The sequence below is a fragment of the Pelophylax lessonae genome, assembly GCF_965119305.1.
Source record: "Pelophylax lessonae genome assembly, chromosome: 7".
NCBI lineage: Eukaryota > Metazoa > Chordata > Amphibia > Anura > Ranidae > Pelophylax > Pelophylax lessonae.
In genome coordinates, this window is record NC_138774.1 from 149,048,657 (window position 1) to 149,072,183 (window position 23,527).

General features: G+C 43.1%; 1 protein-coding gene across 4 annotated transcripts in view; it reads right to left on the reverse strand.

Moving 5' to 3' along the window:
• Positions 1-12,516, reverse strand: part of SEPTIN6 (septin 6) — a 93,455-nt gene extending 80,939 nt beyond the window's left edge. For all 4 annotated transcript variants that reach the window (XM_082263511.1, XM_082263509.1, XM_082263510.1 and 1 more), the window contains exon 1: positions 12,404-12,516. In XM_082263511.1, coding sequence (XP_082119637.1) covers positions 12,404-12,433 — 30 coding nt within the window. In that variant the 5' untranslated portion in view covers positions 12,434-12,516. The remainder of the gene's footprint in view (positions 1-12,403) is intronic.
• Between the last annotated feature and the right edge of the window lie 11,011 nt (positions 12,517-23,527).

Consider the following 23,527-nt stretch of genomic DNA (forward strand, 5'->3'; position numbering starts at 1 on the left):
ATATTTAGCATTACCCATTCCTGTTAGAATATTTTGAGGACAGGTAGTGGCACTTGCCCTGTAAACACCCCCATGAAGCTGCCAAATGCCTCTAAGGCTGCCAAGTCTGCAAACCGCTCATGACTGGGGTTCAAATTATCAGATAACATTTCTACTGTGTTTTTAAAAGGTCCTTTTCAAAGACAGAAATGCTCTAAATGAAATACATAATACGAACTCTGGAATAAACAAGCTTTTTGTTTTGGAAAGATCGTACTAGGTTGATCATTACATTGTTGTACTCCTACAGAATAACCTGTTTATCTCATTTCTGAAACTACCAGATCAGATTTACAAAAAAAAAAAAAAATAAAAAAATAAAAAGTCTTATGTTGCAATGAAAGATTTGGAATGCATAAACAGCATAGATATAGAATGTACGACACTGACAGGTCATATAGAGACCATCACAATTTATATATATATATATACATATACATATACACACACACACACACGACAATATTTTTTGTACACCAAAGATTATTCTAACCCTATTTTCTAAATATCTGGAAACAAAGCATCTGCTGCATCACCACTAATACAACTCTACACTGCTAGACTATTTAACCACTTCTGGACCGGAAGGTTTTACCCCCTTAATGACCGGGCAATTTTTTGCAACATGGCACTGCTTTACTTTAACTGAGTGTCGTGCGACACTGTACCTAAATAAAACTGATGTCCTTTTTTTCCCCACAAATAGAGCTTTCTTTTGGGGATATTTGATCACCTCTGTTTTTTTTTTTTTTTTTTTTTTTTTTGCGCTATAAAACAAAAAAATCTAATTTTTTTTATCATTTTAGGCCAATATGTATTCTGCCACATATTTTTGGTCAAATAAATCCCAATAAGTGTATATTAATTGGTTTGCACAAAAGTTATAGCATCTACAAACCAGGGGATAGATTTATGGCGTTTTTATTTTTTTATTATTTTACTAGTAATGGTGGCGCTCAGCCATTTTTAGCGGGTTTGCGACATTGCGGTGGACAGATCAGACACCTACCTGCCACTTTTGAGAGGACCATTAACATTACTACAGTAATCAGTGCTAAAAATATGCACTGCTACTGTACTGACACTGGCAGGGAAAGAGTTAAGTGTGTCCCTAGGGGATGCTTTCCAACTGTGTGGGGGATGAACTTAGTAGATGAACATAGAGATCTGTGTTCCTGAATAGCAGGAACACAGGATCAATGTGTTCATCTGTGACAGAAAAGCTGTCTGCCTTGTTTACATAGCAGACCACCGTTCTCCCGCTATGAAGAGCGAACGCGGGTGGCCCGCTGATTGGCTCCCCATGGCCAATCAGCGCACACACCCCTGTACAGGATGTACAGGTATGTAATTTCGCGCAATAGAGCCAACCTGCCCCACTAAAAGTGAGTGTGGCAGCTGGTCGGCAAGTGGTTAACAGTCATTTGACTGTTGGTCGGTGACCGTTACTCTACCAATGCTATTGCACGGAGTGGTCCCTTTCCTTGCCTCCTCTTCTGGAGTCCCTTGCCAATGCTCTCTGCTCCTCAGAAAGCCATGTGCTGAGGGGGCATATGTGTGGAAGCACTACTTACCCAGGCTGTGTGCATCCATAGACACACACACAGCTTGGCTTAGCCACACCCCCCCACTCCCTTCTCGCAGGATATGACTGACAGCAGCAGTAGCCTTTGGCTCCCTCTTCTCTCAGACCCTCCCGTGACACCAGAAAGCGAGAACAGCGATGCTGCAGACAGGACTGCGCTGGATGGAGAGAGGACTCCCGCTAAAAGCCCAGTTCAAAAAAAAAAAAATTGGGGCTGTGAAAAATCTACATAAAAACATTATGCAATTATTTTCAGACCTCAAACATATAGGTTTTCTATTGTGAATAAAACATATCAAATGTTTAAACTGAGAAAAATTTACCATTTAAGAAAAAAAAAAAAGGTAATTTTGAAATTGATGGCAGCAACACATCTCAAAAAGGTTGGGACAGGGCAACAAAAAGCCAGGAAAGTAAGTGGTACCAACAAGGAAGAACATTTTGCAACTAATTAGGTTCGTTTATTTAATATTAAGTGTACAATCAGCGCTAACTTCAATAAAGTGATCTTTTCAACTTAGAACTATACAGACAATTAATAACCGAATCACTTGCTGCTAAACACTACTTAGTAATTCCACCACACTAAAAATGCCAGATATATTCGTTATTACAATGTAGCGCTACTGGTTATAACCTTATCTTCATACAGTGATATTTACAAATCATGTATCCACCATATATGTGAAATAAAACAAACAAATACAAAAAATAAAGACTTTCAATGTCTGAAGTCAACCACTGTGCTTTTGGGAATGTTCTTAATAAATCCAGATGCCATCCCACCACCAGGTGAAATACCCGCCCAGCTCACAACAGTCAAAAGCCTTTCACCATCTATCCTGCTGTTCTCATTGGGTTGATCTCCTCATAGGACAAAAGGCAGACACACCATTACTTTTGGAAAATAATTGGCCGTGGCCATTTATTATTGGTTTTAAGACTTTATTAAATAAATAAGCAAACACAACACACTCTCAGCCCCCGTTCACACTAAGGCGACCTGTGAGGCAACCTGGTCGCCTCACAGGTCGCCTCCCATAGGGAAGCTGCGGACCCGTTCTAATAGGAGCGACACAAGTCGCTCCGACTTAGAAAAAGGGTCCGGAGCTTCTTTGGGGCGACCAGGAGGCGACCGCCATAGACTTCAATGTTATGAAGTCCGTGGCGGCCGCTCCGAGGTCGCGGCGCGCTGCTCGCACCGCGACCTCGGAGGTCGCGGTGTGAAGTAGCATCGCCCCTATGTGAACGGGGGCTTACAGCCCATTCAGACTGGCGCGACACGACTTTGTGGGGCGACCTGTGAAGTCGCGGTGCACGCTGTCGCGGTGACTTTGGCGCGACTTGCACGGACTTTATATAACTGAAGTCAATGCAAGTTGCCTCCAGGTCGCCCCAAAGTAGTACAGGACCCCTTTTCTAAGTCGGAGCGACTTGTGTCGCTCCTATTAGAACGGGTCCTGTACTACTCAATGGCGAGTGACCGACCGCGACTTGTCGCGCTAGTCTGAATGGACTCTTAACAACCCAGCCACTACGGCTTAGGCTACATAAATAAATATTTTCAGATAAAATTCATAACTTCCAATTTAATAAGACAAGAAAGCCGTCCCCCTTTGTTTAACCACAAAAGGTGACCCACCACATAACAGCCATGACAAGGGGAGGGGGAACACCACAGATATGCCTTTTGAGGCGAATGAGCCCCGCTGAGGCGAACCCCCCGCTTTTTATAGAGCCCTTGAGCAGTTCCAGAAGCTTCCTTAGCTGTCACGTGCCCCTGCAGGTGAGACCTGTTACCTGCAGCGCCACGTGATCTCCTACTCCAGCTGACTACCTCAGGAGAATAGCCTTCCCTTCCCGCCCTTTTTCCCTGAGGAAAAAGAGGAGGGAAACTGCCTGACCTAGCTTTGACCTTTTTCCCACCACTCTCCCCATGAGGAAAAAGGGGCCTATTTCTGCCTTCCCTTTTCCTCCTGGGATAAAATCGCTCTTCATCACAAATACTGTTCGCTATCTTTCCTGCTGTTCTCATTGGGTTGATCTCCTCATTCTCCTCCTGGGATAAATGGCTCCTCACCACAAATACTGTTTACTATCTTTCCTGCTGTTCTCCTCCTTCCACCTCTGGAATAGATCGCTCCTTATCAACGTTATTCCACCACATGAAACAAAAAAGCATCTCCATAGTGTTTGGTTTCAAAACCTTTATTAAAATGCTCCCTTAAAAAATACACTTACACGACATGCAATAAAAACAAGCAATTGTTAATCTTGTCCGATAGCTCACCACTCGGCCGAGTTAGCAGTGGTTCTGTGACGTTATGGACTGGGCTCCTCCCTTCTGTATGAGATAGGATCCTACTGAAGGAGCCTATCATATCAAAAGATTCAGAGAAGTGGAATAATAACACATTATACAGATTAACAAAAAAAAAAAAAAGTAAATCTAGTTTTCATACCTACTTCTTCCATACTTCTGAGACCCATTTTGTTTTATAAACACGTGACATTGGTCTCATTCAGATTCTGGTCTCCAGATTTACCATATAATATATTTCTATATTAATGTTGAAGGTTTCTCCTGTGTGCTAGTTTGTTCTGCGATTTAGATTAAGCTAAATCTCATAAAATCGGGTCTCACGTGCATTTGAGGCAGGGTGTGCTGCCCTGCGCCCTTGGACACAGCTTGTACCCGGTTGGGGTGTTGGGGCGTAGAGGCCACACACTATGAGGCTCGATCATAACATGACTTGCAATTATTATTTGATTAATAAACATTCAGAGAATCTGGAGAAATCTATGCGCACAAAGGACAAGGCTAAAACGCAACATGGATGCCTGTGATCTTTGGGCTCTCAGACGGCACGGCACCGAAAACAGCCACAAGTTTGTGATGGACATTTCTGCATGGGATCAGGAATACTTCAAAATATCACTGTCTATGAACACAGTTCACTAGGTCAGTGGTCCTCAACCCTGGCCCTCAGGGCCCACTAACAGGCCAGGTTTGCAAGATAACTGAAATACGTCCCAGGTGATATCATTTTCTGCTCAGTGATTGCAGTACTCAAGTGTGCATCTCCCCAAAGGTAATACTTAAAGTCTGGCCTGTTAGTGGGCCCCGAGGACCGGAGTTGAGGACCACTGCACTAGGTCATCTAAAAATGAGAGTTAAAGTGATTCATTTTTTGAAAAAAAAAAAAAAAAAAAAACAGACTTTACAAACAAACATATTATACTTACCTGCTCTGTTGCAGTGGATTTGCAGAGTGGACCGGATCCTCCTCTTCTCGGGTCCCTCTTCGGTGCTCCTGGCCTCTCCCTCCTGCTGGGTGTCCCCACAGCAAGCAGCTTGCTATGGGGGCACCTGAGCCGAGTAACAGCTCCGTGTGTCCATTCAGACACGAAGCAGCGACCCAGCCCCAACCCTTCTCTCCCCTGATTGGCTGGCTGACTTTGAATGACAGGAGCGGGAGCAAATCACACCACGCTGCTGTCTTAGCCAATGAGAAGGGTAGCTGAGACATTCCTGCAATTCCTGGTTAAAGATGGGCTCAGAGAAGTATTAGGAGGGTTGAGCACAATAAAGAGGATTTTCAGTCCTGTTGATTGCGAGTCTACCCTTATACACGTGTGGCACTGCCATGCTTGATAGTCCAGTACATGCACAGATGCGCCGACGAGCTCGGTCTGGCCTTCAGGACCGGGCAGGGCCCTATGGCGTATCTTCACATGCGCCCAGCTGTGCTCATGCTTCCGTGGCTCTCACGTGCTTCTGTATGAATACATGTACAGACGTGCCCAGCCCTTGCATATATCTGTGCACACACGTGCAACGTTATTCTTGCCCAGGCAAGAAAGGAGGAAATGCTGCCCTGCAACACATAAAAAGCGTTTGGAAGAGAAGTATGGGGAAAAAAAAAAAAAACACACATTTATAATCACCTAGGTAGATGCAGTATCGATCTGATGCTGCATCTGTCCCCCACCAGATCAGAATTGAGATCGGAGCATTCAAACAGTACTGATCGCTCAGTTCTCAGCAGTCTGTGAGCCAGCTCTTTGCTCTGCACCCACCGCACTCACTGGAGTGCTGGGCTGTGGAGGGGGAGGGAGGAGCTGGCTCAGGCTCTCAGTGGATCCCAGAATCTTTTCAGATCAGCCTGCTGTCAGCTGAAAGCGGATCACAGGAGTGCAGAACAAACTGCACTCCTTTGATCCACCAGGAGAAGTACAGCCAAAATAGCTTTGGCTCTACTTAAGAACCATGCCTTTTCTGGCATTTTTTGTTTCCAAGTAAAAAAAAAAAAAAAAAAAACAGTATTTGTTGCTAGAAAATTACTTAGAATCCCCGAACATTATATATGTTTTTTTAGCAGAGACCCTAGAAAATAAAATGGCTATGTGGAGGCTTTTTATCTTTTTCCCCCAGATTATTCATCTAATTGGAGAAGACTTTATCCATGCCTCATTGTGACTTAACAATCCCATACTGAGCTGTCCCCATTGTTGGTGGAAGTAGAACATTCAGGGGTGTGGAGCTAAGGCGTAAGCTAAACTGGCTCCATTTGTTTCGGTAAGCCTCCTTGATGTTGGTGGTGGTTGATCTATTCACAGTGTTACTCAATATTCACTTGGATCACTTATCGAAGATTCACGTTTTCACATCAGTCTGGACTTTGTGATTTGTGGAACTTTTTTTCCTTCTTTCTTTCTCATCACTCCTAAATGCCACGGTACATTCAACATGTACCATTGTACCAATGTGTAGCTCACTGCATTATATGCATTATGTTTATTACATTTTTTTAATAAGATATATTGATCATTTCAATTATTCACTATTTTCTATATACATTTATTTGTTCACAAGAGTTTTTTCTAGATTGTAAGCTCTAACGAGCAGGGCCGTCCAATTCCTCCTGTATTGAAATTGTATTGTCTTCCCTCATATTGCAAAGCGCTGTGCAAACTGTTGGTGCTATATAAATCCTGAATAATAATAATATTATTATTATTATTATTAATAATAATCTAGGATACACTTGCGCCGCCCATTTTGTTATAATTTTGTATACAAACTGTCTTCTGCTGTGCTGGCTGCTCTCTTATGACTCTGCATGTCCAACCTGCAGCTGAGAACCTCAGGCAATGCAGCCCACCGGCCGTGGAACTCCAGACAGTCTCCCACCTTTGGCCAGGGGCTCACGGACACCCGCAAGTTCCGTGCGATCTCCTGGCTGCCGCAAGAGACTTAGGATGTCTGCAGTCAGTGACAGAGCCGATGCTTCCTGTAAAGTTCCGGCTCTGTCACAGGCAGTGATATGAAATTCACTCCGCCTGTGACAGGAGCCATACAAGAAGCAGCGGCTCTGCTCTCTACTGCAGCCGCTGCTTCCTCCAACAGTACCTGACGTCATGACCAGCAGTACCCAACCCAGGACCAGCAGTACCTGCCAGCAGTACCCACCAGCAGTAACTGGCAGATACAACCGCCAGCATTACCCACCAACACTACCCGCCGGCATTACCCGCACCAGCAGTACCCGCACCAGCAGTCTGCAAAATAAGTAGAAAAAGGTATGTGCATTAGCGTGTGTAAATTGTTGCAATATGTTTTTTAATAACTAGTTGTGTTTTGTCATAATATGTCATGTCCTTGTTCATACATGTATGAATAAGGACATAACTTTTTCTGGCTGCCTAACTCATATGTGCTAGGGGTGCAACTAGCCCCCAGCAGATAACTGTAAATATCCCAGCATGTGCAGTGTTTCTGACTCCTACCACCATGACCACTTCAAATCACTGAAGTGTTAATGGTGGTTAGAATGTTCCTTTAATATCTCTCAGAAGAAGTAAACCTCTGTATACTGATTCTATTTCATTTGATCATCCTCTAGTTGTGTTGTGTTGAATTAGTGCGAGGGGGGGGGGGGGTGCGGTGGCGTGGGAAGGGCATGGCGGCGTTTTATTACTTATATACCTTAACTATAGTATATAATATATATTCGGCCCGCAAAAATTTCTCTACACTTAATGTGGCCTAGAGAAGCCAAAAGGTTGGACACCCATGCTTTAGTGCGTTATTATTTGGTTTTTATACACCTGAAGCTCAAAAAAAGTACATGAGCTTCTTTTGACAAATTACAAGCGTTTTTTGGCCCCATAGACTTCAATAGAAATGCCTGACAGGAGTAGAAAAACGCTCATAGAATGCTCAAATAGCAGTTCTCCACCCCCTAATTTCCTCTCCCTCGCCTCCTCCTAGTACTTTCTTTCGGCTAAACAAAAACCCCCATAAAACGCTTGTAATACACTTCTAAAATACTTTAAAAAAACACCAGTAAATTGATATGCTCAGGTGTGAATGGAGCCTAAAGCCCCGTACACACGTACCGATCGTCGGCATACAAATGTTCGTCTTTTCTCCCCGGGATGTCGGTGTCTGTTGAAAAGTGCAAAGACTGCCCAAGAATTTTGTCCGCCGACTACAGCCGACTGCAGAAGTGATGTCATGTAATGGTTAACTTTCCCTGTGTTTTTTCTTTTTTGAGCATGCCCAGTCTTGCAAATCTGCGGTCTGTCGGCAGAATTCTGTACTGACTGGCGAACAATCGTCCGTTCTGGTGTCGGCATACAAAAATTTAAATGCTTGCAAGAAAGACTCTTGTCCGCAGAATGTGCGCAGACAGCTGTCGGAGGCACCATACTAACAAGCGTACAATCGGCAGATCTTTCGTCCGCCGACGTTTGTATGCCGACGATCGGTACGTGTGTACGGGCCTTTAGTCCAAAAGAAATCTACGCGCTATGGAGTATCTAAATACACTCCTCAAAAGAAATAAAGGAACACGTTTTAATCAGAGTATAGCATCAAGTCAATTAAACTCCTGGGATATTGATCTGTTCAGTTAAGTAGCATAGGGGAGTTGTAAATCAGTTTCAGCTGCTTTGGTGTTAATGAAATTATCAACAGCTGCACTAGATGGGCAACAATAAGATGACCCCCAAAATAAGAATGGTTGAACAGGAGGGAGGTTAATGACATTTTTTTCCCCCTACTCATCTTTTCTGACTGTTTTTCACTAGTTTTGCATTTGGCTAGGGTCAGCGTCATTACTGGTAGCATGAGGCAATACCTGGACCCTATAGAGGTTGCATTTTTACTAGCAATGGCGGCGATCAGCGACTTCTAGCGGGACTGCAACATAGCGGCGGACAAATCGGACACCTGATACTTGACTCTTTTTTGAGAAGCAGTGACATTATTACAGTGATTAGTGCTAAAAAAAAAAAAAATATGCACTGTTACTGTACTGACACTGACAGGGAAGGGATTAACATCAAAGGGTTATATGTGTTCCCTGGAAGTGTTTGCTAACTGTCGGGGGGTTGCTCTAACTGGGGGGGGGGGGGGAGACCAATATCAGTGTTCCTGCTTAGAAGAAACACAAGATCTCGGTCTTCCTCCCTGTCAGAATGGCGATCTGCCTAGTTTACATAGGCAGATCGCCGTTCTGTGTCTCTCTTGAACGATCACGGGTGACCGGTTGACATCAGGTCCGCCGGACCCACTAATTGGCACCCCCTGTAGCCAATCAGTGCGCGATCGTGCCTCTGGCAGTGTGCGCCCCCTGGAGCCGCTGCACAAAAATGATGTACAGGTATGCGATTTCACGTAGGGGAGCTGACTTGCCGCAGTAAAAGTACGTTAGGCGGTCGGCAAGTGGTTAATGTTCTTCAGAACCGTATGTTTTTCATTTAAGAAGTAAGAACTACTTTTTCCAAGGCTGACAGTTTCTTTCCACCGGAGTTTTTATTGAAAAGCCTCTGCTACAAAATGAATAGTATTTATTGCCAAGCTTTGTAAGCGCTCAATACACCAGGAGTATCGCTTCATCAATTAGAACAATGATATTTATAAATACTACATGTCCCTGGAAATGATTTTGCCTGCTGTAGAACAAACCATATCATAATGCCTTATAAATACATACAACAAAAGGACTAATACAACCATGATTCGACAGCGGTGTCTCCAAAGCCTATTTGGGCAGATGCGCTTACTACTCAATCACTGCAGTGCTCACTGAGAGGACACAAAGACGGACCATCCACATTGAGCAGATAACTAAATGGAAAAGTTGAGCTTACCTTAAATGACAACTACATGTCACAGATATTTTGGAGACATACCGGCCAACACATTTATAGACAAGTCCCAACTTTTCCTGCTTTCTATACTATTACACCCCAAAAATGAAGTGCAATACATACCTGTAGCCCCTTCTCAATACAACCAAACCAAAGACCACCGTGACCAGGCGAGGCTTTGCAGGACCTAGCAGTGTTGTGGATTGCCCACTTCCCCACAAATCCCGATGGCCCCTTCATCCAGTCCTCCACAGTGATGGGCCATTGGGAAACAGAACACACGGGCTTCTCCACAACCAGACGTGTTGGAGATTTACTCATCAGAATTACCCAGCGTCAGGTCGTATTGTGTACCGGATTTCAGCTTGTTAAAAATTACATTAATGCAATACTGTGCAGCAATTTTAAAAAGAGAAGTTCAGGTTTAAAAAAACAAAACAATCATCACCAAGATTGCAGCAGCATGGATCTGATGCTACAGCTGTCCCCTGATGGCTCCTCACCGAGAACTGAGAGGTCAAAGAGCACTAATCACTCAGTTCTCAAGTGCGTTCTGAGCAGAGAGCGGTGACTGTCAGTCACCGCTCTCTGCTCTGCCCCTCCAGCACTCACTGGAGCGCCAAACTGTGGAGAGGACAGGAGCAGCTGGCTCAGGCTTTTACCAGTGATCTGAGAGGTTGAGCCAGCTGCCAGTCAGACATCTGGGTGGATCCAGACATTATTGTCAGGATACCTGCAGAGCCTGGGCTAACTCTGTGATGTCAGCCGACAGCAGACTTTACATACTGGGGCCCCTGGACTCCAAGGTCTATTTTCTTGAAAAGGTAAACTTAAGGCCCCTTTCACACTTGTGCGACTTATCATGCAATTTGGGACTGCAAAATCTCACGACAAGCCGTTCTCGATTATTTCCAACGAGCCCCATTCATATCTGTGCGACTTGAAGTCGCACCGACTTCAAAGTAGTCCCTGAACTACTTTTGATGCGTTTTGAGGAAAATAAATTATAAGCCCAGTCAAACTTCCGGTCCTTCATCCTCATTTACACTAGCACTGCCCTCTGAAAAGCAATCCACTGCATTTGATAGGCAGTGAGGAGGAATACATTGCCTTCTCACTGTCTTTTTTAAAGGGTTACTAAACCCAGGACCCTGCAGTCACTATATCAGGTCTCCCACAGTACACAGCACATGGAAATGCAATTATTTTAGTAAATATAAACTGCCTAATACCTTTTTTCATCATCAGTAAAGTGACTTCTATCCATATCTGGTTAAAACTTGTAGGAGGAGTTTTAATTCTACTCTAATTGTCCTATGAGGCTGCATGACTGCTGACTCTGTCTGGACAGTGCTGATCGAATGCACTCTCCCCCCCAAAAAAAAAAAAAACACCTCTTTAGCAATACACACCAAACTGAGCATGTGCAGAGTGCCTCCTAGGGCTCTTTTCTATCAGCAGATGGATTGGGAACAGTAAAAGAAGGGGAGGGGGGATGAGAGAAGACAGGATCAAACAGCCTTTTTACACAATGCCAAGGATTAACCCCTTAGGTTCCACAGTAAGTATAACAAGTATGCTTTACTACATATACAGACTGATTTCATTGTTGTGGGGTTATAACACTTCAAATCCCAAAACTCTGAGCCACCACACAGCATCCTTGTGCATATCAAGTAGTTGTGGTGCAGCCTCATTTACTTGAATGGGTCATAGTCAGCGAATGGCATACACTGCAAAGCATTGCGGTAGGTGTACAGCTTAAGCAGCTGCGTTTCTGTGTTTAGGTGAGCAGTCAGTGGGGAAGCGGTAAAACCGTGGCTCAAACACCTGCTTTTACTGCTCATGACAGATTATTTTTTTAGAAATAGGGATAATGTTTAGCATCACTTTAAGTACAGCCTATCCCTGCACCTTCCACCATTCTGGATCTCCCCCCTGGCCCAACACATTCTACACCTTGTGCAGTAAAGTTGTATAGGAGGCGGGGCCAAGTCTGACTCATACAAGAAAAGTCCAGATTTGCATAGAACTTTAGCTGATCAACCATTCTGGTGCCCTGCTTATACATCATTCATCATCCACTCAGATTGAATTGCCCAGGTCAGTAACAGGTTCACTTTGCATCTAGGTTACACACAGACACATGATGCTGCATGGTACCCCTTCCATCCGCTATGAATGATGGTGACACATAGAAGCAGAGATCCCCCCCCACCATACAGAGACATAGAAGATGTGCCCTCCACAATCCCTCCTTCCATGCTGGATGCAATCAGAGGAAGATCAGCCTGCAGACAGCATTAGATCAGTGCTTAGCTTTTGCTGTGCACCTGTTATTCTCCAGATCATCTCCTTATCCTCACAGTGCCATCAGCATTGCCAACGCCCTGGCTGTGATGGTGTGAGTGTGGGGCTCCGATCACCGCCTCTACAATAGGATGGGGGGGGGGGCTGCTCTGCTCCCCACCACAGCCAGGCATAAAGCAGGATAGGCACATGATGCAGCCTGCACCATCACACATGAATAATGCACAGCCAGGCATCCATCATAGGATGGGAGATCCCCGGATCAGGGCGATCAGAGCCCTCTACTGCACCCACACATCCACCACTCACCATCTGCCGAGCAACCTCTGTAGCCGCCATGGTCAGTCCTCAAAGAAACTGAACAGGAAACCTACACAGAGAAACAGTTACAATCTGGGCGATACCAAGTCAAGGCGGAGGGGAGTCTGCAACACACAGATCTCCATCATTCCCTGGGTTGATAATAGTACTTGTGTTTAAGTATTTGTCTATTTAAAGCTTTAAATACAACACATCAGAAAGGGGTTGAATTGTATTGTGGATGTGTTAGAGGGGGTGGAGGAGGAGAAAGCATACAGACCCCCCTCTCTGCAGGCAGTGGATGCGTCCACTTTTCAATGAAATGTCATTAATTTGACTTGTGTGAGGCTGCGGTGCTGTGAGGTGCTCAGGACTGATAGATCACTGCAATGTATTCTCCTCCAAAACTGGTCCCATGACAGGGACAAGGAATCCTGAGGATCGAGCATGACATGGGGGGAAATGATCTGTCAGATCACAGCACACTCCACATGTCCACAAACAGAAGCAGGGACACCATCCAGACTGATAGAGCCAAGGACAACCTGCAATGACCCATAGGATAGAGGAATCGGGGGCTACTCACCTCTCCTTGGAAATGCTTGGCTGTCACTCTGGCCTAATAGCCTAAAGTGTATCTATGGTCAAAATATAAAATCATATATTCACTTTCATATTTTGTTTCAATTATTTCTACACTACTATTAATTTGAAGTTTGTAAACTTACTTTGTGAAGATCCCCACTCATTTACTACTTTAATTTTGTGATACGTAATCACTATGCCCAGTGACTGCTGTGTCACACCTTTCACAGAGCCTGCCTTCTATACTCAGGGCCGCTGATAAGGCAGTATAGCTGGCCCTCCTGTACCGGGCTCAGGCCCAATCAGTTCAAAAGGGGGACCCAGGCACCTGCTGAGCAGCAGTACTGCCTTATTGCTGACACCGATCCTCTTGTGGCTCCCCCTGCAGCAATGCCGACTTCTCCTCCTCTCCTTCCCTCCAGCTGCACTGCAAGGGGATCAGTTTCTCAAGTATCTGCGCCCCCACCCCCCTTCTACCCTCTGATCACCCCCACCTGTGAACCCCCCCTTTCATCTGCTGCCTTGGCCCTCCTGTGTACCCTTTCCTTCACAGCGCTGCCAGATTCTCTCCTTTACTCTCTGCTGGCAGCTACTGAGGACACACAGGAGGATCATTTTATAATGGAGAACAGGAGTCAATAAATATGTCATATTTATCAGTCCCTTCCTTTCCTGAAAGAACACAGTGAGTGATTGGTACCGATCGCTCCTGTGTTCACTCATTTCTACTGTGCTTACTATGCTTCAGTTTGTGAATGAACAGGAAGCCTCTAAAGGCTTTGTATTAATTCATCTGTGCATCTGAGGCTGTAGAAAAGGGGATGTAGGAAGCTACCGTATGTCCTCATTCCCTGTCTCTGTTCCAAAGGTTAAAAAACATTACCAAAGCCCTCCTCCAACAGGGCAGCTAAATAAATAAAGTTCTAAAAAAAAAGTTAAGGGCACTTTTACATGTGCTTTGCTCTCCGAAGAGGTGTCAGCATTTGAATCGCTCATCAGAGAACATTTGATAGGGGGTGGGCCCGTTCAGGTAGGTTGTATGGAGCCCTGTGATTTCTAACAGCAGCCCTGTCTGTACTAGAGAAGTGCTGAAAATGAGAAGTTTAACCACATAGCGCCCGCCCACAATCTACTGCGGATGGGCAGCCGCTGTAGGCAAAGCGACGTACCCGTACGCCACTGCCTTCTTCTGGGTTTATGGCGCACACATTGTGTGCCCCCTGTCCAGCACCAGCTGTGGTTGCACACAGTGGGAGCCTGTCAGCAAGTCCCCACCAATGATTCACGGCCAAGACCTGCTGATAAACAATATAGGTCTGTCATAGGCGTGCGCAGCCTATGGCATTAGGGTGTGCACCTCAAACCAAAGCTTAAACACGTGCGCGCGCACGTGCGTGTGTGCGCGCGTGTGTGTGTATATATATATAACAACACACACACTTTTTGGGCCAACCTTGGGTTCATATTGATTTGAACAGTGTATATATATACACACACATGTATACACACACACACACAGTATACACACAGACACACAGTATACACACACAGTATACACACACACACACACACACAGTATACATACACACACAGTATACACACACAGTATACACACACACACACACAGTATACACACACACACACACACACACACACACACACAGTATATACACACACACACAGCATACACACACAGTATACACACACACAGTATACATACACACATTATACACACACACAGTATACATACACAGTATACACACACACACAGTATACACATACACACAGTATACACACACAGTATACACATACACAGTATACACACACACAGTATACACATACACAGTATACACACACAGTATACACACACAGTATACACACACACACACAGTATACACACACAGTATGCATACACAGTATACACATACACAGTATACACACACAGTATACACACAGTATACAAATACACAGTATACACATACACAGTATACACATACACAGTATACACATACACAGTATACACACACAGTATACACATACACAGTATACACACACAGTATACACATACACAGTATACATACACACAGTATACACACACACACACAGTATACACACACACACAGTATACACACACACACACACACACACACACACACACACACACACACACAGCATACACACACAGTATACACACACACAGTATACACCCACAGTATACATACACACATTATACACACACACAGTATACATACACACAGTATACACACACACACACAGTATACATACACACAGTATACACATACACAGTATACACACACACAGTATACACATACACAGTATACACATACACAGTATACACACACAGTATACACATACACAGTATACACACACACAGTATACACATACACAGTATACACACACACAGTATACACATACACAGTATACACACACACAGTATACACATACACAGTATACACACACACAGTATACACATACACAGTATACATACACAGTATACACACACACACACAGTATACATACACACAGTATACATACACACAGTATACACATACACACAGTATACACACACAGTATACACATACACAGTATACACACACAGTATACACATACACAGTATACACACACACACAGTATACACACACACAGTATACACACACAGTATACACATACACACAGTATACACATACAGTATACACACACAGTATACACATACACAGGATACACACACAGTATACACACAGTATACAAATACACAGTATACACACACACAGTATACACATACACAGTATACACATACACAGTATACACACACAGTATACACATACACAGTATACACACACAGTATACACACACAGTATACACATACACAGTATACATACACACAGTATACACACACAGTATACACATACACAGTATACACACACAGTATACACATACACAGTATACACATACACAGTATACACACACAATATACACATACACAGTATACATACACACAGTATACACACACAGTATACACATACACAGTATACACACACAGTATACACATACACAGTATACACATACACAGTATACACATACACAGTATACACACACAGTATACACATACACAGTATACATACACACAGTATACACATACACAGTATACACACACAGTATACACATACACAGTATACACACACAGTATACACATACACAGTATACACATACAGTATACACATACACAGTATACACATACACAGTATACACATACAGTATACACATACACAGTATACACATACACAGTATACACACACAGTATACACATACACAGTATACACATACACAGTATACACATACAGTATACACATACACAGTATACACATACACAGTATACATACACACAGTATACACATACACAGTATACACATACACAGTATACACATACACAGTATACACACACACACAGTATACACATACACAGTATACACATACACAGTATACACATACACAGTATACACACACAGTATACACATACACAGTATACACACACAGTATACACATACACAGTATACACATACAGTATACACATACACAGTATACACACACAGTATACACATACACAGTATACACACATATACAGTATACACATACAGTATACACATACAGTATACACATACACAGTATACACATACACACAGTATACACATACACAACACAGTATACACACCAGCACTTTCCATTTAAACATCAGCTTGATTAAATACACTGCTGCTGCCCCACTTTCCTGGCATGCTGGTACTTGTAGTGCTCCAGCAGCTCACTGACATTGGATGTGGTAATGCAGAAGAGGAGGAGGTGGGCAGGTAATGAGTAGGGAGGTGTAGCAGAGATGATTGGGGGAGACGTTTAGAGAATATCCTCTCTCCAGAATCAGTGTACTGCTCCTCACAGAAAAAACAACTAACTGACTCAGAGACAGGAAGAGAAAACACAGCCCCTCCCCCTCCTCTTCAGGGTAAGTACTGGCAAAAAATACATTTAGATTATCTTCCCCAACTTACCTTCTTCTAAAGGCTGCAGACTGTGTACTCTCCTCTCCAGCAGTCAGCATCTCCTGCTCAGAATCGAACAAGGCGCGCTGGGGAAGGGGGCGTGTACACTTTGTTCCCATTGGCTGAGGAGGCAGCAGAGAGGCGGAGCAGCTATTTTTTTCAGTGAAAGGAAGAGTCGCGAAGAGTCTCAGACAGTGAGACTCGACTGAAAAAGTCAGTGGTGGCGACGGACTCGGACCGCTCATGGACACCAGTGTCCGTGTGCAGACACCTTGCCGACCCCTGGACAGGGGAGGGTGATTAGGGTGTGCCTGGGCACACCCGGCACACCCCGTGCGCACGCCTATGAGGTCTGTACAGAGGTCTGTCAGTTTTCTATCTCTGCAAAGCAGGGAAGAGAAACTGAGAGATCTCTTATTAAAAGCAGCACACTGTACACACATTACACATAGTTAGGCACATATTTAGCACCTTGATCCCCCTAGATGTTAACCGCTTTCCAGCCAGTGTCATTAGTACAGTGACAGTGTATAGTATTATCACTGATCACTGTATTAATGACACCGGTGATGTCAGTGGCAGTTGTTCAGTCCCCCCCCAGCGTAAGTTAGGGTCAGATTGTCCACCGCAATAACACAGTCCCATTATAAGTCGCGGATCGCAGCCATTAGTATTATATAAAACAAAAAAATGTCAGTACATATACTATAGTAGGCGCTCTAACTATCTTTAAGCTGAATGGTGTTATCTTTCCAGGTGCCTCTGGGGGGTCCCCTGAGGTGGCATCAACTGATGACTAGACATCACCTACTTTAGGAGGGTCATCAGTTGAGGCCGCCTTAGGAGACCCCCAGGAGGCACCGGGGGGGGGGGGTCACACAGTTTTTATTACCATATGCACATTTTGTCACGGATAATATTGTTTATTGATCACCTTTATTAGCTGTCATTCGACAAAGCAACACAAATACTTTATTAATATAACTATTGTTTTTATTTTTATTACTATGCTGTTGGAGTCACTGACTCAAAACAAGTGTGCGGATCAAGAGTTCTGGCTTTACTCAGACTTTACTTGCTACATGCTTGTTCTAATTCAGTCAGTCATAACTTATTAAAGCTAGAGACAGCAGATAAACTGCGATTTCAGAGGGAGCACAACAATGGCAGCCTCTGTATTTTTCTCAGTACAGTCTTTTTGTTTTAATCCAAAGAAGCTGAAAGTGGTTCTAAAGGCTACATTTTTTTTTTTTACCTAAAATGCATTCTATGCATTAAGATAAAAAAAAACCTTCTGGATGCAGCCCCCCCATAACTACCTGAACCCCATCTCGATCCAGAGATGTGCATAAAAGCAGCGGTCTCTCTCTCTCTCTCCTCATTGGCTCACACAGGAGGTGGTGCCAATGGCTCCTGCTGCTGTCAATCACAGCCAGTGAGCCAATTAGGAGAGAGTGGGGGCGGAACCAAGCTGTGCTCTGTGCGTGAATGGACACACAGAGCATGGCTCGGGAGTGCCCCATAGCAAAAGACTTGCAATTGGGGGCAGTCTGCAGGGGGTAGGAGCCAGGACCCCCACGAGGAACCCAAAATGAAGAGGATCAGGGCTGCTCTGCACAAAATAATTGCACAGAGCAGGTAAGTATACTATGTTTGTTACTTTTATAATAAACAATTATTTCCTTTAGAATCACTTAGACCCCGTTCACACTGGGGCGACCTGTCAGGCGACCTGGTCGCCTGACAGGTCGCCGTAGGTCGCCTGCCATAGAGAAGCTGTGGACCCGTTCTAATAGGAGTGACACAAGTCGCTCCGACTTAGAAAAAGGGTCGGGAGGTTCTTTGGGGTGACCTGGAGCGACCTGCATTGACTAAAAACGTCCGTATAGCACATATAGTGGGTCTTTTTATGCTACCTATTTTATATCTCTGGCTGACACAGACGTTTTTATTCACTTTTTTTTCTATTATAATATTGCACTTTATAATGAATATTAACTATTTTATCTGGATAAGCGTTTATTATATTATTTAATAATAAAAAAAAAAAAGTTTTGGTATAAAAGTACTGGGAGCATTATGTGCCCTGCAAGTGTTACTTTCAATGATTTTATTCCCAAACAGTGCCCCATCTCCGGTGTTGACGTGGGGAGGGGGGGGGGGGGGACGACAGTGCCCCATCACCGGTGTTGACGTGGGGGGGGGGGTGAATACCTTGCCACCCCTTTGCCACCCCTGTTTTAAAAGTCTAGCTCCGCCACTGGGATGTAAATAAAAAAAATGGAGGGAAAATGAAGTTCAATTTTTCTGAAAGCCCACTTATTCTTCATACATTTACATGCTTGTTACATCAATACCTCTTACTGCAGCAGCCTCATACAGTATGTGCATTAAAAAAAAGAAAAGCTCTGTAATTGCTCAGTAAAGATCCACGTTTAAAGTCAATATTTGTAATGCCCATGTCCCATCCCTCCCAGTTTAATAGAATACCTTGCTTCATGGAATCTGGAACTTGCCTCTCTCTAATCAGTTCAAATGCAGTACTGATCAAGAGACAGGCATGCATTTCTACTCAGCTCTGCAGTACCTCCTAGTGGTCAACATGCAAAGTGCAATTAAAAACAATTTTTGCAGAGAAATAAATCTCTCCAGCTATATTATAAGTGTAAAGAGTTTATGAAAGTATTGTAGACATAGGTGTACGCAGCCTATTGCATTAGGGTGTGCACCCCAAAGCTCCAACACACATGCCTTTCTCTGCAGCCTCAGCTGTACGGGACAGTGAATGAATGGGAAGAAATCTGTGCTGGGCAGCTTCCTGTTCATTCACAATCTGATGCATGGTAATAACAGCTTACTATGCTTCAGTTATGAATGAACACAGTGAGTGGGTTCACTGTGTTCATTTAGAAAAGGCTGGTAAATTATATATTTACTAGCCCTTTCCCTGCTCTTAATCCTGAAACAGCCCCCGCAGAAGCTGAGGGGAGAGGAGGGAAGCCAGCAGCACTAGGGACAGTTAGGGGCAACACAGGGGGGAAGCCTAGGCAGTGGAGGGAATCTACACTGCATGCAGTGATTAGGGTGTGCCCATACACACCTGGCACACCCCCTGCGCACGCCCATGATTGTAGATTAGTACTTTCTAGACCAAAAAATGTATACTAGCCTCAACAGGTCCTTTCTGAAGCTGTTTGCAAGAGAAGGAAAGTATTCCTTTGTTGTTACTTCCAGAGAAATGTAGGTGTAAAAAAATAAATAAACAAAAAGCACCATCTGCATCCTTTTAATCACAAAGAATCTTAGTATATCACTAAAAATGAAAGTCTGGTTTTTGTGTGTTTTTTTTTTTTTTTTAGCTATGGTAAAGCTAAGGAGTTCTTATATTGCAGCTGCTCCCACCATAAAAAATATATCCTATAAAACGGGATACAGTGGGGATCGAAAGTTTGGGCACCCCAGGTAAAAATTTGTATTAATGTGCATAAAGAAGCCAAGGAAACATGGAAAAATCTCCAAAAGGCTTCAAATTACAGAATAGACATTCTTATTATATGTCAACAAAAGTTAGATTGTATTTCCATAATTTACACTTTCAAAATAACAGAAAACAAAAAAATGGCGTCTGCAAAAGTTTGGGCACCATGCAGAAATAATATCTTGCACTGCCCCCTTTGGCAAGTATCACAGCTTGTAAACGCTTTTTGTAGCCAGCCAAGAGTCTTTCAATTCTTGTTTGAGGTATCTTTGCCCATTCTTCCTTACAAAAGTCTTCCAGTTCTTTGAGATTTCTGGGCTGTCTGTCACGCACTGCTCTTATAAGGTCTATCCATAGATTTTCATTTATGTTGAGGTCAGGAGATTGTAAAGGCCATGGCAAAACCTTCAGTTTATGCCTCTTGATGTAATCCCTCGTGGATTTCGAGGTGTGTTTAGGATCATTATCCATTTGTAGAAACCATCCTCTCTTTAACTTCAGCTTTTTCACAGATGGCATCAAGTTACCATCCAAAACTTTCTGAAATTTTATTGAATCCATTTTTCCTTCTACTTGTGAGATGTTCCCTGTGCCACTGGCTGCAATACAACCCCAAAGCATGATTGATGCTTAACAGTGCTTAACAGTTGGACAGAGGTTCTTTTCATTAAATTCTGTGCCCCTTCTTCTCCAAACATACCTTTGCTCATTCCGGCCAAAAAGTTCAATTTTAACCTCATCGGTCCACAAAACAGAGTTTCCAAAATACATCAGGCTTGTCTATATGTTCATTTGCAAAGTTCAAACTCTGATTTTTGTGGTGAGGACGTAGAAGAGGTTTTCTTCTGATGACTCTTCCATGAAGACAATATTTGTACAAGTATCTCTTTATAGTGGAATAGTGTACCACAACTCCAGTATCTGCCAGATCTTTCTGGAGGGATCGTGCAGTCAAACGTGGGTTTTGAATTGTTTTTCCTCACAATCCTGCGAGCTGTTCTGTCTGATATTTTTCTTGGTCTTACAGATCTTGCTTTAACTTTCACTGTTCCTGATGACTGCCATTTCTTAATTACATTCCGAATAGAGGATATTGACATCTGCAAACGCTTTGCTATCTTCTTATAGCCTTCTCCAGCTTTGTGAGCGTCAACTATTTTCAGTTTCAGTTTTCTAGACAACTGCTTAGAAGATCCCATGGTGCTGATTGTTGGGGCAAAGTCAGATGAGTCTGGGCATTTAAAACCTTTGAGATTGACATCACCTGATCTTCCCAGACGATGATTGAGAACAATCTATGACACTGGCAGGTCTCAGCCTTGCAAAGGGGGCAGTGCATGCTATAAATTCTGCAGGGTGCCCAAACTTTTGCAGACACAATTTTATTGTTTTCTGTAATTTTGAAAGTGTCAATGATGGAAAAAAAAATCAAACTTTTGTGGACATGTTATAAGAATGTCTAATCTGTAATTTGATGCCTTTTAGAGATTTTTCCATCTTTCCTTGGATTCTTTATGCACATTAATACAAATTTTTTACCTGGGGTGCCCAAATTTTCGATCCCCACTGTATACATAAAACTAAAATGGGTATCAAAATTGTAATGCTACAATGCACCTCCCTCTTATTTACTCCACCTGCTGCAGTTCTGACCAATCTGTTTATAAAAATGGATACAAAAGACATGTGAAAACCTAAATAAAACCTAAGCAAAACTGTGTATATATTAATCTAGAACTATGATACACCTTCCTCGTTTCAGAGTGCCACAATGTGTATATACTAAGTTGCATCTCTTTTATAAATGCAATGCTACATACAATGAGCAATGTGCAAAACGTAAATCCTCCAGCACTATAAAACTCTTCTTACGTCACTTCCGGTCCATGGAACGAAGGAGCATTCACAAGAAAGTCACTGATTCCTGCCCATGTACTTTTTTCACTGTAGGTTTCCTTTTAAATGAACCTGTTAAGGCAGAAACATATACCTTACCATTGAGGACATTGTTTTGTTGGAAGTTCCCTGTGGTTGTCATGGTGATCTGTAGCTGACTACCTGATGAGTCATTGGTCCATAAGAAACATACTGTACAGCTACTGAATTCAGAAGTGCTAACCAGCATGATAGTAAGAGAAACCTCAGGATGAACATGACAGACTGAGAACCAGCAACCTTTTAAATGGTCATCAATAGCAGCTCCAATATTGATATCATGGCACGTCTTCTTTTCAGTCATTTATTAGCGCAAAAATAAAAAGTTGTCATTGTATACTAAGTCACGGCTTAAGTTGATGCAGAAAAAAGAGTAGAAAACCCGATAGAAAAGAAGTGTGATTAAAGTGAGGGGCTGCCATTGATGCAACGCTTGTAATAAAATGTTTGAGGCTTGTTTGTTATGCTGATTCTTTGGCTTCAGTACCTTCTGAGTCACTGAGCTCAACAGCTTTTAAATGTTCATTTTCTGAGCTGTGTGTAAAAAAAAAAATGAAAGTTTGAAGCTGATTGGTTGCTATAAGCAACAGCACCAATTGAGATTGTGCTCAGACGCTTTTTAATAGTTCCTCTTATTGTGTGTCTGTAGGTCTCCATGGTGACTGGAGACATGGAGACATACAGATGCCCAGAATGCCTCCAGTAATGTAATTTCCTGCTCCTAAGATTAGATCATTGTGCCTTGTCATATTTCTGTGTATAAATGGCTGGAAACAGGACTTGTCATGATTTCAGTTTTCCCAAGCACCACTCCCAAAGTACAAGATCCTGCCATTGCTATGACTCTGCTTCATATATTCACTACTTACTTAGAGGAACTTGTCCCTTATATGCCTTGGGGTATTCCCACACTAGACCCCCACTACATGGGAATGTAGACTGCACTATTAATGTAAATATAACTTAATATAAAATAAACACCCAACACAATTCAATTGGTAGTTAAATGGCCGTGGCACTTTTATTGGCATAAATAAATAAATAATGGATCAATAAATAGGGGGGCTTTTACAAAGCTAC